This window comes from Ictalurus punctatus, chromosome 7 (assembly GCF_001660625.3).
Source record: "Ictalurus punctatus breed USDA103 chromosome 7, Coco_2.0, whole genome shotgun sequence".
NCBI classification, from domain to species: Eukaryota; Metazoa; Chordata; class Actinopteri; order Siluriformes; family Ictaluridae; genus Ictalurus; species Ictalurus punctatus.
In genome coordinates, this window is record NC_030422.2 from 32479302 (window position 1) to 32495099 (window position 15798).

The 15798-nt window shown below is 41.0% G+C and overlaps 2 protein-coding genes across 3 annotated transcripts in view; one reads left to right on the forward strand and one right to left on the reverse strand.

Moving 5' to 3' along the window:
• The window catches only part of LOC128633116 (Fc receptor-like protein 5), a 35889-nt gene extending 25838 nt beyond the window's left edge, over positions 1-10051 (forward strand). The window contains exons 10-16 of the mRNA XM_053681865.1: positions 311-365; positions 4456-4491; positions 5157-5477; positions 5690-5965; positions 6522-6770; positions 8310-8426; positions 8709-10051. Coding sequence (XP_053537840.1) covers positions 311-365; positions 4456-4491; positions 5157-5477; positions 5690-5965; positions 6522-6770; positions 8310-8426; positions 8709-8794 — 1140 coding nt within the window. The 3' untranslated portion in view covers positions 8795-10051. The remainder of the gene's footprint in view (positions 1-310; positions 366-4455; positions 4492-5156; positions 5478-5689; positions 5966-6521; positions 6771-8309; positions 8427-8708) is intronic.
• Positions 10052-11296: 1245 nt separating this feature from the next.
• The window catches only part of LOC108268245 (E3 ubiquitin-protein ligase TRIM39), a 7140-nt gene continuing 2638 nt past the window's right edge, over positions 11297-15798 (reverse strand). The window contains exons 2-7 of one of the 2 annotated variants that reach the window (XM_053681712.1): positions 14669-15252; positions 14485-14580; positions 14141-14374; positions 13898-14045; positions 12047-12073; positions 11297-11945 (exon numbers count right to left, since the gene is read on the reverse strand). In XM_053681712.1, coding sequence (XP_053537687.1) covers positions 11401-11945; positions 12047-12073; positions 13898-14045; positions 14141-14374; positions 14485-14580; positions 14669-15250 — 1632 coding nt within the window. In that variant the 5' untranslated portion in view covers positions 15251-15252 and the 3' untranslated portion in view covers positions 11297-11400. The remainder of the gene's footprint in view (positions 11946-12046; positions 12074-13897; positions 14046-14140; positions 14375-14484; positions 14581-14668; positions 15253-15798) is intronic. The other variant, XM_053681713.1, reaches the window with a different exon arrangement.

Below are 15798 nucleotides of genomic sequence, written 5' to 3' on the forward strand. Positions count from 1 at the left end.
ATGCTACAGCAGGGGGAAGATCTTTCTCTTATAGGGCCCCACAGTTATGGAACAGTCTTCCAATTAGTGTTCGGGACTCAGACAGTCTCAGTGTTTAAGTCTAGGCTTAAAACATATTTGTTTACTCAAGCCTACCCTGACTAGACTTTCTATTATTCTAAGAACAGTACTAATAATCTTTTCTCTCCCTCTCTCCTTCTGCCGAGCCACACACGATTTTATGGAGATACTAGGGATCCTGATCCTTTCTGATCTCCGGACCTGCCTGATCCGTTTCGGATGACCTGCCTCTGGATGGAGCTCTCATCTACTCCAATTCCAGACTGCTGGGACTACAGCTGCTCCTAAGGCCAAACAGACTTCATGTAAGTCAATAATGAACTTTTTTACACTATCCGTTGTGACCCAGATGAGGATGGGTTCCCTTCTGAGTCTGGTTGCGCTCAAGGTTTCTTCATCTTAAAACATCTTAGGGACTTTTTCCTTGCTACTGTCGCCACTCAGTGGCTTGCTCAGTTGGGATAAATTCACACCTTTAATATCTGTATACCGTGTTGATATTTCTGTAAAGCTGCTTTGAGACAATATCTATTGTAAAAAGCGCTATGCAAATAAAATTGAATTGAATGACTATTGGAGACAAAGTGCATGTAGTAGTGACTGTTGAAGACAAAGTCTGTATAGTAGTGACTGTTGGAGACAAAGTGTGTGTAGTAGTGACTGTTGGAGACACTGTGTGTGTAGTAGTGACTGTTGGAGACAAAGTGTGTGTAGTAGTGACTGTTGGAGATGGTGTGTGTGTGTGTGTGCATAGAAGAGATCCAAGGTGAAGCAGGGAATCTGTCTGATATTCACATATATTCATTATGATCTTGCCCACTCTCCTTTAGCACAATATTTTGGCTGAAAATGAGTCACACTTTAGGATTCCTGAAGAATTAGTAATGCATTTTGAGGGAGCATGCAGCATGCCCTCTTCCAAAATGAAATCAGCACTTCAATAGAAGTTAATAATGTTTTAATCTGCAATGAAGTTCCTGCAGATTTTATCCTGTTTACATTAGTCTCACTGCTTTTGAGATATCCATAATATCTGCATTAATGTACAGTCACACGAAAAAGAACGTACATCTGTGACAGTGACAGAGAAATAGCCCAAAACCAAGGTCAACCCATGCCAGAATCCTGTCACCCTGAAAAGTACATTAACCGTCCCCACTGAGAGACAAACTAATTATTTGAGCAGGCACATCTCCTGCTACTGGACTCCCAGGAGTTTACAAGACTTACCAGTTTCTCCACATCAAGTATTGGTGGCCGAACCTGCTCGTGGATATCGACAGCTTTGTTTCCTCATGCTCTAACTGCACCCAAGCCAAAGCTCCTAGAACAATTCCTGCAGGTAAACACATGCCTCTGCCTGTTTCCCAATGACCATGATCACACCTAGCCTATCTATTTTATGACAGACGGGAACACTGTCATACTGGTGATCATTGACCGATTCTCTAAATCTCTGCACCTCATTTCTCTGCCCAAACTATCATCTAATAGAAGAAGGCTGAGCTCCTCTTCCAGCATGTTTTCCAGTATTTTGGTATCCCAGAGAACATCATACATGACAGAGGTGCTCAATTCTTATCGTGGGGTTGGTCAGGCTTCGTGGAAAAAAACTGGGGATCACAGTCTGTCTCACTTCTGGCTGTTCCCACAGGAGAAACCCCCAACATCTCTGTTTATGACATGGTTAACTTGTAAAACCCCCAAGTGAACACTTTACTTCCATGTTTGAATAAAATCTATGCACACATACCAACTGTACCCCTGTACCAACATGATAGATCAGGCTGGTTCTTCAAATCTGGAACTCGAGGTCCACTGTCCTGCAGAGTTTACTTCCAAGACTCATTTCTACAGCAGAATGCTACTAAAGACGACTTATTAATGTCAAAATGTTAGACTCGTATCTGTGCCCCCACCAGAGATATTCAAGTTGAAAGAAGGTTTTTCGTAAACAGCTGTATAACAAAATTTGTTGTGTGCAATTACACAAAGATGGCCGTTTTTGTGTAAAAAAAAAAAAAAAAAAAAAACTGGTGATTTTGCAATGACAATACATTGTCCATACATCCTTTTTGTTATTCTGCTCTTTTTAATAAAAAGAACATTTTTGGAAGCACATCCGCTCCTAGGCTTGAGACAAAGTACCACATATTTTTATATTTTAATTGTCTGTACACACATTCACACACATTCACACACATTCACACACATTCACACACATTCACACTTAAAGGAAATTTAGCATGGCCAATCAGATGGGAAGAAACTGGAGAAATCAGAGGAAACCCTCTGGGAGGAAATGTCTCTCTCCTACATGTGTCTCAACCACAATTAACATTCTAGCATGTTACAGACCTGGGTGAAGAGGTTTTGGGATTATTCCATGTGCAGAAAAAAGTGTGACAGTCCATTGGTTTTCCATCCTACTGTTCAGATTAATGTGTGCACTGAGCCCAAATTTCAGTAATAATATCTGAGGAAACATATTTGTTTATTTACTGAAACACACACAGAACAGGATTGAGCTCATTGTTGTACTTTAGTTTTATACTTTACTTATTATTGAAACAGCTCAATGTCACGGATTGTGACGGAGCGGAGATAGGACGGATGCAAGTGCTGGATGAACAGTTGTTTATTAGAAAGAGAGACAGGCAGACAAATCCAAAACGTAATCCACAAACATGCAAGAGGCGATTGGCAAACAGGCATACACGGGGCAAGGCAGGAATCTAGGTCGATAAATAAAACAAGAAACGAACTATGACGAGGGACTGGAAGCGGATAATCCAGCACAAACTAACTCTAAACATGGACCGTGACTATGAATATGACAGAACAGGGAGGAGACATGACAGAAACAAACACACACGTGTCCAGATGTCATTACGGTCTTCAATGGAAAATCTCTGGAGGCTTGACCTGGATCTCAGGGACTGGAGGCTTGACCTGGATCTCAGGGACTGGAGGCTTGACCTGGATCTCAGGGACTGGAGGCTTGACCTGGATCTCAGGGACTGGAGGCTTGACCTGGATCTCAGGGACTGGAGGCTTGACCTGGATCTCAGGGACTGGAGGCTTGACCTGGATCTCAGGGACTGGAGGCTTGACCTGGATCTCAGGGACTGGAGGCTTGACCTGGATCTCAGGGACTGGAGGCTTGACCTGGATCTCAGGGACTGGAGGCTTGACTTGGACCTCACTGACTGGAGGCTTGACTTGGATTTCAGAGTTGAGCTCTGCATGAAGTTGCCTGTAGTAGTGGGTAAATGGCAGGGCAGTTTTTCTGCCAGACTTACCCCCTGAAAAGTTGTTCTAGCTCATCCTTCACCTCCAGACTCCCGAATCGCACCATGAATTCCCCCACAAACTGTTCTACACCGTCCAGGTTCCTACAGTGCTTATCCAGTTTGAGCTGCACCCATTGACGGGCCGGTCCAAAGAACCGGGACCACATGAATTGGAGCCATTGCTTCTCCTCTGGCTTAGGGTCTAACAGGCTGGCGAAATAGTATTGACAGTCTACCAGAAAATATTCTGGGGCACCGAAAAATCCATCAAATGGATCAGGAAGCTCCATAAATGTCCATTGTGGGAAGTGGACGGAGTCCATAGCGGGGACGGTTGGCGTCGACTTCCGGGTTCTGCGTCTCCTCCGTTCTCCTGCTGCATCCATGTTTTGGCGGAAGATTCTGTTACGGATCGTGACGGAGCAGAGATAGGACGGACGCAAGTGCTGGATGAACAGTTGTTTATTAGAAAGAGAGACAGGCAGACAAATCCAAAACGTGATCCACAAACATGCAAGAGGGCATGCGATTGGCAAACAGGCATACACGGGGCAAGGCAGGAATCTAGGTCGATAAACAAAACAAGAAACGAACTATGATGAGGAACTGGAAGCGGATAATCCAGCGCAAACTGACCGTGACCCAAACTAAACTAACTCTAAACATGGCCCGTGACTATGAATCCGCTACGCTCTAAACTAACTCTAAAGTATTAATCTCTCGCGTTTTGTACTGGGAGGCGCGCGGTATATATGCGGACATGATCAGCGTCTAAACCGCTAGCAGCTCAGCAATTCAGACCCACGTGAAATCCCAGCCAATGACAGAACAGGGAGGAGACCTGACAGAAACATAAACAAAACACACGTGTCCAGATGTCATTACGGTCTTCAACGGAAAAGCAGGTGCTCGCACATTCGCGCTTAGAGCACGCTGCTTCAAGGGGAATCGTGACACTCACCATATTGTATTTCTTTCAGATGGTTAGATTTATCCTGTAATTTAATGTTTTGAGATCCGTGTGTCTAAAATGTGCTGGTTTCAATCACACACCGAATATTTTCCATGTTTTCATCATGTTCTGTTTCTGTTCTCTTTTTAGTGCTGATTTCACTTATACCAGTGCCACATGCTCAAGGTGATTTATATATTTATATTTTCTCTATATTCTGTGTACATGTTTGATATTTTATTGGAGCTGAGAAGGTTGTGTTTGTACTGTACCATGCAGGATTTGTTAATTTGTTAAGATTTTTATCAATACCATTTTATTTAGCAGAAAGGAAATCCCTTTAACCTTTACTCTGATATCAGTTTATTTCATGTTTAGTTTCACTTTGTGCTCTTGGTGCATTCACACACTCTTTATTTACTTTACTTATGATGAATAGTGTGATAAAATCAGAACAGAATGAGCAATAATGTGTTAAATGACCCTGTTCACCTCTGAACACTTGGGGTTTATTTTATATATAATTTATTAACACTAGGATGTTTTTACAGGGAGTCCTAAAGCTGTGGTGTCCATAAAGCCTGATACACATGTGTACAGAGGAGAGGAAGTTACGAGTTATGAGTCATATTGATTAATGAAGACTGCATTTTTGTAGGATAATTTTATTTAGGTGTAAATATGATGTAAAAATAGTTCAGTACAGACCTGTAGTTACACTCATCTAATGACTTAGTTTTGTATCCATACTGTATTTAGTAACCAGTTGATCTGCATTACACATTCATAAGATTGTTATTGTGTATAAAGTAAATGTACAGATTTATAATTGTGTATTTCCTGTGTAACAGAGGACCCACAGGTAGTACTGAGTGTATCTCCACAGAGCTGGCTGACTGAAGGAGACTCAGTGACTCTAAGCTGTGAGGTTACAGACTCCTCTACAGACTGGACATTCCGCTGGTACACAGTTGATCCCTACAGACTCATTGAAGACATTTTCTGGTATAGAGCGGTGCCCCTCTCAGACAGCAGCAGAGAATCTGGAGACTCCTACACTATCAGTCCTGCTGCTCTTAAACACACAGGAGTTTATTGGTGCAGAGCAGAGAGAGGAGAGAGGAGAGTTTATCACACATATGACAGCAACATACAGCCACTATGGATCACTGGTGAGGAAAAATAACAACAATAGTGTAATGTTGGAGTGTTGAATATAGTGTATGTGTAAATGAAATAGTTGACTAGCCCTAAGCACTGGTAGAGGATTATTCTCCTTCAAATAGCACTGTTTAATTAAAAGAGGTGTGAATGTGTTCAGTGTAAGTTATGTCATGAAAACACAATCATAATCACACGTGAATTATAATGTTCTGTGTTTAAGGTGAATCTCCTCCAGTCTCTCTGACCATCAATCCCAACAGAACTCAACACTTTACTGATGACTCTCTCTCACTGAGCTGTGAGAAACAGAGTAACTCTACTGGATGGAGAGTGAGACAATACACACAGAGTAGGAGAGGGTCAGATTGTTCATGGTGGAGATCAGTTACAGGATCTACATGTAAAATCAGCTTCCTCTCCACATCCTACACTGGAGTTTACTGGTGTGAGTCTGAATCTGGAGAAATCAGTAATCCTGTCAACATCACAGTGAATGGTGAGTCTTCATGTAGTGTGTTTATAGTTAAAGGAAAAGGGAAATGTTTCATTACAGAATATTCAGAACTCTGAGTTTCTAACTGGGAGAACTGTTCAACAAGACACACTGAACTGGTTTATCTCAGTAATGTTTTGAAAGTTCTGAATGTTTTGTCATTTTAATATTACCTGAAGACAGCAACAGAACGGCTCAGTGGAGTTTCTCTCATGAGCTGAATCAGCTACGGTAGAGCAGGTAAAACACTGAATGAGGCTGTAATGTGACTCTACACAACTCTAGTTTTACACTCCTAAAGAGTTTTCATCCAATTCAACACCACAAACACAATAACGCTAATGAGTTTCACACTGAAATCAAGTAGTGTTGATCAGAGTTCGTTTAAATAACTGCAGTCTCTGTAACTTTCAGTCAGTGTTGGCTTTATATTATATTACAGATAAATTAGTTTATTATAGAATTACACCTTCAACTAGGGATAACTTGTCACTGTCTGGATAAAGAAATATTCATGTTGTCATCCTTTTTGCTGTACATGTGATTTTCGGTGTTCTAGATGGTGATGTGATCCTGGAGAGTCCTGTCCATCCTGTGACTGAGGGACATCCTCTGACTCTATGCTGTTTATATCGATACCCAAATTCCTCCAACCTCCGAGCTGATTTCTATAAAGATGGATCAGTTCTCCAGACACAGACTACAGGAGAGATGATCATCCATACTGTCTCAAAGTCAGATGAAGGTTTCTACCACTGTAAACACCCAGAGAGAGGAGAGTCACCGAAAAGCTGGGTCTCAGTCAGAGGTGAGAAACCATTTCAATATTCATTTAAATACAACTGTGACTGAATGTGTTGAACTCAGTATCTTCATATAATGTAATTGTCACGAAATCCATGTAAAGAAGGTTTAGGACGGATGCAATCGCACTTAAAAGCTTTATTGAAGAGAGGCAGGCAGATAAATCCAAATCGTGAGACAATAGCGTGGTTGAAATAACAGGCAAGGTGTCAGGCGATCAACATACAGGCATAAACGAGGCAAGGCAAGAATCAAAAACGAGGTATAAACCAAGGTCAAAACTCAGCAAGGCAAAACACGAAAACAAGGCTTGGATAACGGCAGAGGCTAGGCAGCTGAACATTTACTTCGCAAAATCTTCGACCCTTGACAGGAACTTGGCTTGAGAGGTTGTCTCTTCAACCCTTGACAGGAACTTGGCTTGAGAGGTTGTCTCTTCAACCCTTGACAGGAACTTGGCTTGAGAGGTCATCTCTTCGACCCTTGACAGGAACTTGGCTTAAAAGGTTGCCTCTTCGACCCTTAACCGGAACTTGGCTTGAAAGGTCGCCTCTTTGATCCTTGACAGGAACTTGGCTTGAAAGGTTGCTGCTTCAACCTCGAACAGGAACTTGGCTTGCGAGGTCACCTCGTTGACCTCTAGCAGGAACTGAGACCGCCTCATGGGTCTCAGGGTGAAACTCTGGGGCTGAGGTCGCCATGTTGACCTCTGGCTGGAGTTCTGAGGCCACCATGTTGACCTCTGGCTAGAGCTCAGTAGATGAAACCTCCTCGTGGGTCTCAACCTGGAGCTCTGAGGTCATAGCTCCGGGGGATCGGTTCTCCTCCACTGCGGAAACTGGATTGAATTCACAGTTGGGATGGTTTGCTTGGTTTTTTTTGGGTGACATCTCCCCCGTCTTCCTGCTGCATCCATGTAGGTGAAGTAATCTGTCATGAAATCCACGTAAAGAAGGTTTAGGTTGGATGCAAACGCAGTTAAGAGCTTTATAGAAGAGAGAGAAATGTAGTCACTGGTTTGCTGTGACATGACAGTAATGACAGGTTAGCACGTTCCCCTCACACCTCCAGGGTCCGGGGTTCGATTCCCACCATGGCCCTGTGTGTGCGGAGTTTGCCTGTTCTCCCCGTGCTGCGGGGATTTCCTCCGGGTACTCCGGTTTCCTCCCCCAGTCCAAAGACATGCATGGTATATTGATTGGCATGTTCAAAGTGTCTGTAGTGTATCAATGAGTGTGTGAATCTGTATGTATTGGATTGGTGGATTGGCACCAATCGATGGATTGGTACCCTGTCCCTGCGATGGATTGGCACCCTGTCCAGGGTGTATCTTGTGCCCGATGCTCCGTGGGATAGGCTCCAGGTTTCCCAGTGACCCTGAAAAGGTGTAAGCGGTATAGAAGATGGATGGATGTTCACTATGGTATTTGAGCACGAGTGAACATGGATTTATTTGTACTGCAGTTTGAGTAAAACATACAAACAGTTGAATAAACATACAAATCATGAATAAAGTGAATAAAATAATGATTATTTTATTCAGCGTCAGGTCCATCAGGTGTAGAAGCTCCATTCTCAGTGCTCATGCTGATCAGTAGTGTAGTGACGGCCTCTCTGCTGGTGACCATCATTCTGCTGGTCAAATGTTACAGAGCTCGAGGTAAGGACTCTTTCAGTACTTTTCACATAATGAACAAACTAACTTTAATTACTGCCAGAAAAATATTTTCACTTAAAGAAAAGTAGAAATCATTTGACTCGCTATTGGCATTTAACAAAAATAAAAACATTTTGAAGTGACTGAAGACGACTGAATGAATGATGTTGATTTTCTAACACATCTGAGGCACTGGCACTTAAATGCAGTTCGGTTGCTTTTCTGTCATAAACACCTGGAGTAAAATTGTAATGAAACAAATGACCTTTTTCATTTCTTTAACAGCTCACACTGGTGAATACAGAATCCAGAACGCAGTCATGGAGGAGTCAGCAAAGTTCATCTATAAAAAGAGGATCCGTTTAATGTAGAAATCATTTCATCATTCCTTTAGAGTCATTTTGTGGATTGTAAATAATACTGATCTGTCGCTTTAACATCATGCTGTTTGTAGCTCAGCATCTTACACGCACTTTCTGACTGCATTTGTTTAGCTGAAGCCTGCAAACCTCCTCATGAGGTGAAAGTGAACATGTGTTTAGTCTCTAATAAAGCCTACATGTTGCTAATGCAAAAACAGGTGTGAAATAAATGTGTCTGCTATTGGAGTGACTTTCATCCCAACATGGTGACCTGCACATTACAACCTCAAAACGCTTCGTGTTACATTACTGATGAACATTTTGGTGTGCGTTATTGAGAGCAGACTCGAGGTGTGTATTTTATATTTGGTTTGACTTTTCTTTTCAGCTGTGTGAACTTTAATTGAAGTTGTGTGAGGAGATGTGTGGTTGGAATGTTTAGTTCAATTAAAACCTTCAAATAAATGCACCAGTATCGATGAAGACTATGTGCACAATATATAATAAGGGTTATATATCATTTCCTTCACTGCGTTAGTTAACCTGGTTGCAATGATATGTGAAGTACATGTAATATAATGAGAAAACTCTGAGCAAATACTCTTGTGCCTTTTAAATATCACCATTTTATTTTTAACATTTTGTATTTTTTCAAATAGAAAATAAAAAAAAAATCTTTACCAAGACAATGTCTACTTTATTTCTCGACAAGAAAAATGATGAAGATGTGAGAAATGTGAACAAAAATACACAGTTAATGTTAAGCTGTGTACATTTTTTAAGTAAACTACTCTGGTTAATGACGTCAGTATGTGTTGAGGGACACGGTGGATAGATTGGTAGATAAATTAGATAACCATCTGTTAACTTAGCTAGTGATGGAAAGTGCTCTTTCAGCTCTTCTGCTGGTGATTGAGTACGCTAGTCATCCTTATCATTAGTTACTAGGGGTGTAACAATACGGTCCGGTCACGATTCAAATCAATTTACAATACTGACTTCAAGATTTCGTTTCGATTAGATTTTTGTCTGTATAAAAGTAAATAAATTAAAAATGCCCATGAACAGAGGTTTAATATTGTTCACAAAATCTACTACAGGTTCACTATATCTTAAACCTAAATTAATAAATGTATAAATTCTTCCCAATATTTTGACTGAATAAACAAAGTGTCTGACCTGGGGAAAATGTTAGTATCATATAGAACATCATATTGCTCTAATAATAGAGAATATCAGATTTAGAAACCAAAATGAACTTTTGGAGGCTTGGAGGCTTTTGGGTCAGGTCCACCATTACCAGTTTTGAGGCGGAAGAAGTCATAATATTACTAGAATAAAGTCTGAATCTTTCGATAAAAAAATAATAATATGACATAATGGAGCATATCACAGCAACAAAACTAGCCTAAAGAAAGATGTTACTTTACAAATAAAGAAATACTTCATCTTCTGCCGCATCCGCACCAGATAATTATTACTATTATAACTTTAAAACTCACACAGTGTGGTAAGGAAAATTATTAGAGGAAATGAAATGAAGACACAGGAGAGAGCAACGTCTGGTGGTCAGTCGTGGCATTGCGGGGAGCGACAGTGACGTTGCGTGAATACAAGCTCCGCCCATTAGTCCCTTATTCACATATCCTATGCACACACCACTCTAATTTACCCTCATAGCTAATCTAATTTACATGAAACACACCCTCATTTATAAAGCTGTAAAAGTAGAGAGCCAATAAAAGGAAAGAATTTACAGACTACAGATTTCCAAGATCTGAGGAAGTAAATATTTATTTCAGTGAAGCTGAGTTAGAGATGTGTCTCAAGTGTCTGCAAAAAATAATAGTTTATAATAATAAAATAATATTAACTGTACATTAAAATCTGTACAGAATGTCAGACATTTTTACATTTTACATAATTTTACATTTTGCATTTATTTCGTGTGTACGGATGTGGATGTCACGAGTTCCTCTTCAAGCAGCGCGCAATGGAGCATGTGAGCGCGCATGCACGAGCAGGTGCATGAGCACCTGCTTTTCCCTTGTTGACAATCGTGACATTTTGACACGTGCATTTGTTATGTTTCTGTTATGTCTCCTCCCTGTTCTGTCGTTGGCTATGGTTTCACGTGTCTGAATTGCCCTCAGCCGTCAGCCATTATGAGGCTGATAAGTTTTTTATATATACCACGCACCTCCCAGCACACAGCGCGGAATATTACAGTAGATTAGTTTAAATATAGATAGTCATAGTCATAGTCATGCTGGTTTCTCCGCTCCCAGTCCCTCGCTATCGTTTATGTTTCATGTTTGGTATATTGACACTGTTGTCTGTGACCACGGTCTATAACTATATTTTAAATGAAAATTGAGAATGTATTTGAGTAAATGTGATTTGAAGATCAGTTACAGGAGTGATGATGGATCCTGACAGGATTAGACCACTTTAGCACGGAGGATCATCACAATGAGAGCGACAGTAAAATATTTACATTTTACACATAAATAAAATGTAAACATTATTTATTTTTAACTTAAAACAAATGCCAGATAATAACAGCACTGTTTTCATTTTTATTAAGAAATAAAAGTCAGTTTTATAAATTTATATTAGATTTGACTAACAGGACAGATGATCAGTGGTGCTGAATTTTCACCTCCATCATTAGTACAGGGGCTGAAGTATGGATAAAGTTTCTCATTGAAAGTCTGACCAGTGAAAGAGTAGATATGAGATTTTACATCAACATCATAGAAGGAGATCAGACCCTCCTCATAATCCACAAACACCCCCACCTTCTGAGGATCCGCGTTCAAGGAGAGGGAGACACGAGCAGAGTCCAGAGCATAATATTCAGTCTTATTCCTCATCCTCACACACCAGTATCCATCTTCAGTATAGGCTGTAATCTTCCCTTTCCTGTTAATGGACTCTCGGGCCACTCCTAAATCCCACTCAGTCTTCCCTCTGACCTGCACCTCATAGTAAAATCTCCCTGAGGAGAATCCCTCCTTTCCCAACGCAATGACATAATAATTAAACCTCTCTGGGTTATCAGGGAGATCCTGTCTCTTGTCTCCACATGTAACTTGTTTCCCATCATCAGACAGGATGAGGTAAGGATTCGCTGTATCAGGATCCAGAGTCACATCCACTGAGAGACAGAAACACAGCGTACATCAGTTTTATCATTGCACATTGTGTAACAGTGAAGAAATATAGATTTAGTCATGTGATCAATAAGAGCTCACAAACCTGCATATTCCTGAATTCTCTTCAGTTCTGTTTGGAAAATATTATACAATATTATTTGCTATTACATTTTTATTTTTACTTAAATTCTTGATTATTATAAATTACAGTGAGGGAAAGAAGTATTTGATCCCCTGCTGATTTTGTACGTTTTCCCACTGACAAATAAATTATCAGTCTATAATTTTAATGGTAGATTTATTTGAACAGTGAGAGACAGAATAACAACAAGAAAATCCAGAAAAATGCATGTCAAAAATTTTATAAATTGATTTGCATTTTAATGGGGGAAATAAGTATTTGACCCCCTCTCAATCAGAAAGATTTCTGGCTCCCAGGTGTCTTTTATACAGGTAACGAGCTGAGATTAGGAGCACACTATTAAAGAGAGTGCTCCCAATCCCAGCTTGTTAACTGTATAAAAGACACCTGTCCACAGAAGCAATCAATCAATCAGATTCCAAACTCTCCACCATGGCCAAGACCAAAGAGCTCTCCAAGGATGTCAGGGACAAGATTGTAGACCTACACAAGTCTGGAATGGGCTACAAGACCATTGCCAAGCAGCTTGGTGAGAAGGTGACAACAGTTGGTGCGATTATTCTCAAATGGAAGAAACACAAAAGATCTGTCAGTCTCCCTCGGCCTGGGGCTCCATGCAAGATCTCACCTCATGGAGATGCAATGATCATGAGAACAGTGAGGAATCAGCCCAGAACTACACGGGAGGATCTTGTCAATGATCTCAAGGCAGCTGGGACCATAGTCACCAAGAAAACAATTGGTAACACACTACGCCGTGAAGGACTGAAATCCTGCAGCGCCCGCAAGGTCCCCCTGCTCAAGAAAGCACATATACATGCCCGTTTTAAGTTTGCCAATGAACATCTGAATGATTCAGAGGACAACTGGGTGAAAGTGTTGAGGTCAGATGAGACCAAAATGGAGCTCTTTGGCATCAACTCAACTCGCCGTGTTTGGAGGAGGAGGAATGCTGCCTATGACCCCAAGAACACCATCCCCACTGTCAAACATGGGGGTGGAAACATTATGCTTTGGGGGTGTTTTTCTGCTAAGGGGACAGGACAACTTCACCGCATCAAAGGGACGATGGACGGGGCCATGTACCGTCCAATCTTGGGTGAGAACCTCCTTCCCTCAGCCAGGGCATTGAAAATGGGTCGTGGATGGGTATTCCAGCATGATGATGACCCAAAACACACGGCCAAGGCAACAAAGGAGTGGCTCAAGAAGAAGCACATTAAGGTCCTGGAGTGGCCTAGCCAGTCTCCAGACCTTAATCCCATAGAAAATCCGTAGAGGGCGCTGAAGGTTCGAGTTGCCAGCCTCGAAACCTTAATGACTTGGAGAAGATCTGCAAAGAGGAGTGGGACAAAATCCCTCCTGAGGTGTGTGCAAACCTGGTGGCCAACTACAAGAAACGTCTGACCTCTGTGATTGCCAACAAGGGTTTTGCCACCAAGTACTAAGTCATGTTTTGCAGAGGGGTCAAATACATATTTCCCTCATTAAAATGCAAATCAATTTATAACATTTTTGACATGCGTTTTTCTGGATTTTCTTGTTGTTATTCTGTCTCTCACTGTTCAAATAAATCTACCATTAAAGTTATAGACTGATCATTTCTTTGTCAGTGGGCAAACGTACAAAATCAGCAGGGGATCAAATACTTTTTTCCCTCACTGTACATATAAATAAAAAATACTGTAATAATAAAACCAAAATACAAAAAAGTAGTGTTAAAAAAACATGTATTTCTGTTACCAGGATCTTTAGAAATTTCACCAAAATGAATTTATTCTTAGACTGAATTGTCTCTGACCAAATACTGACCAGTTTCATCAAGCTTCTCCATTTCCTCACTGAGAGTTTCCTGAAGCTGAGACCGAGCTCTCCTCAGAGGCTCCAGACTCAGATGAGAGTTAATTGTGACGTCAGTCCAGTCCTGGGTGTGTGGAGGGCTGCACAGTGACGGGTAAATCTACAGTACAGCAGGAGAGAGGAGAAATCCCTCAGCATGGGGACTGCTGTCCTGTCATGTGCTGCATTGCTATTGAGAAACAGAGGGACTCTGACCTGTAGGAGGTGGAGGTGATCCTCAGTGTGTGAGATCTGCTCCAGATCAGTGTTTCTCCTCTTTAGCTCAGTGATTTCCTGCTCCAGCTCTTTAATCAACTCTTCAGCCTGCTTCTCTGCTGCTTTCTGCTTCTCCTCCATCACCTGAAGCAGCTCAGCCTGGCTTCTCTCAATGCAGCGCATCAGAGCACTGAAGATCTCCACACCGTCTGCTTTCTCCTTCTCTGTGTTTTTCTAACAGGAGACACATCGAGCTAAATGATTTTATTTCATATGATTATATCAGGATTCTCCTAATGTGTTTTTATAAAGACGTTATTGTGTAGGTTAGTTAAGAGACTCACTTTATTGCGTTCTACAGAGTGTTTGATTTCCTCAATCTTCTTCAGTCGCTCCTGGATCATCTGCTGAACTTCTGCTCGTGTCTTCCCCAACTCAGTCTGAGAAAAATATATATTATGTATAAACTTATTAAAAATAAAGGTGATATTTGTGTTAAATATGCATCATTAATTTTCAGTCTCTCACCTTCTTCTCTCCACTCGCCTCCTCTATAGGAACAGTGTTGTGAGTTTTGTGGTCTGTCTCAGTACAGAACTGACACACACACGTCTGGTCGTCTTTACAGAACAGCTCCAGGGGTCTCTCATGTTTCTGGCAGATGTAGTCCTCCAGGTTCTCCACAGGCTCCATCAGTTTGTGCTTCTTCAATGAAGAAACTCTCTCATGAGGTTCCAGGTGAGTCTTGCAGTAAGACGTCATACAGATCAGGCAGGACTTCACTGCTACACATTTCTTTTCACAGCAGATGTCACAGAGCACCAGAGATTGGGTCGGTTTTTCTGCAGCGCTGCTGGATTTCACCTGAACTGACTTCTTAAATGGAGCAGCAAGTCCAGAGATGAACGTATTCACACATAACTCAGGTCTTTTAGGGAATTCCTCCTTACACATTGGGCACTGGCAGTGTGACCTGCTGTCCCAGAACTCTTTGAGACAGATCATACAGAAGTTGTGTCCACATGGAGTAGAGACTGGATCAGTGAACACATCCAGACAGATGGAGCACTGGAGCACATCTTCACACAGGAAACTGCTGGAGGAAGCCATGACTGACACAGGAGACACCATGAGAGTGGATTTAGACCACAGATAACTTTACACATTATTCATGAAAATTATCCAGAACTAAAGCTCTCAGTGTCGTGCTGTTAGAGTAAAATATAACTTTCTCTGTGTGAGTAAACACATAAAATCCACTTGAACTGTGACAAACCCAGTGCACTTTGAGCAGTTAGTAAATGACAAAACGAACAATAGTTACTGATAGAAACAGGAAGTAGTATCTGAAATATACATTATAGTCATTCTGAAATATATATTAAAACCCTTTATATTATTTTTTAAAATTATACATTTGCATTTCCGGTATTTGAGGATTGAGGGTTATTATGCAGTATGTAAAGTCTGATTAAACCATGTAGAGTCTGATTAATCACCTACAGATATAAAATAACTAACTAACCAACTGTAATTTACTGGGAGGTTTGGAGTGGTTTTGCTTCTTTTTAACAAGTTTATTATAAACATTTTGAGGTGAAATTTAGATAACATTTTCCCTTTTATAATGTAAGTGTTTATTTTTTCCAGAAACAGAT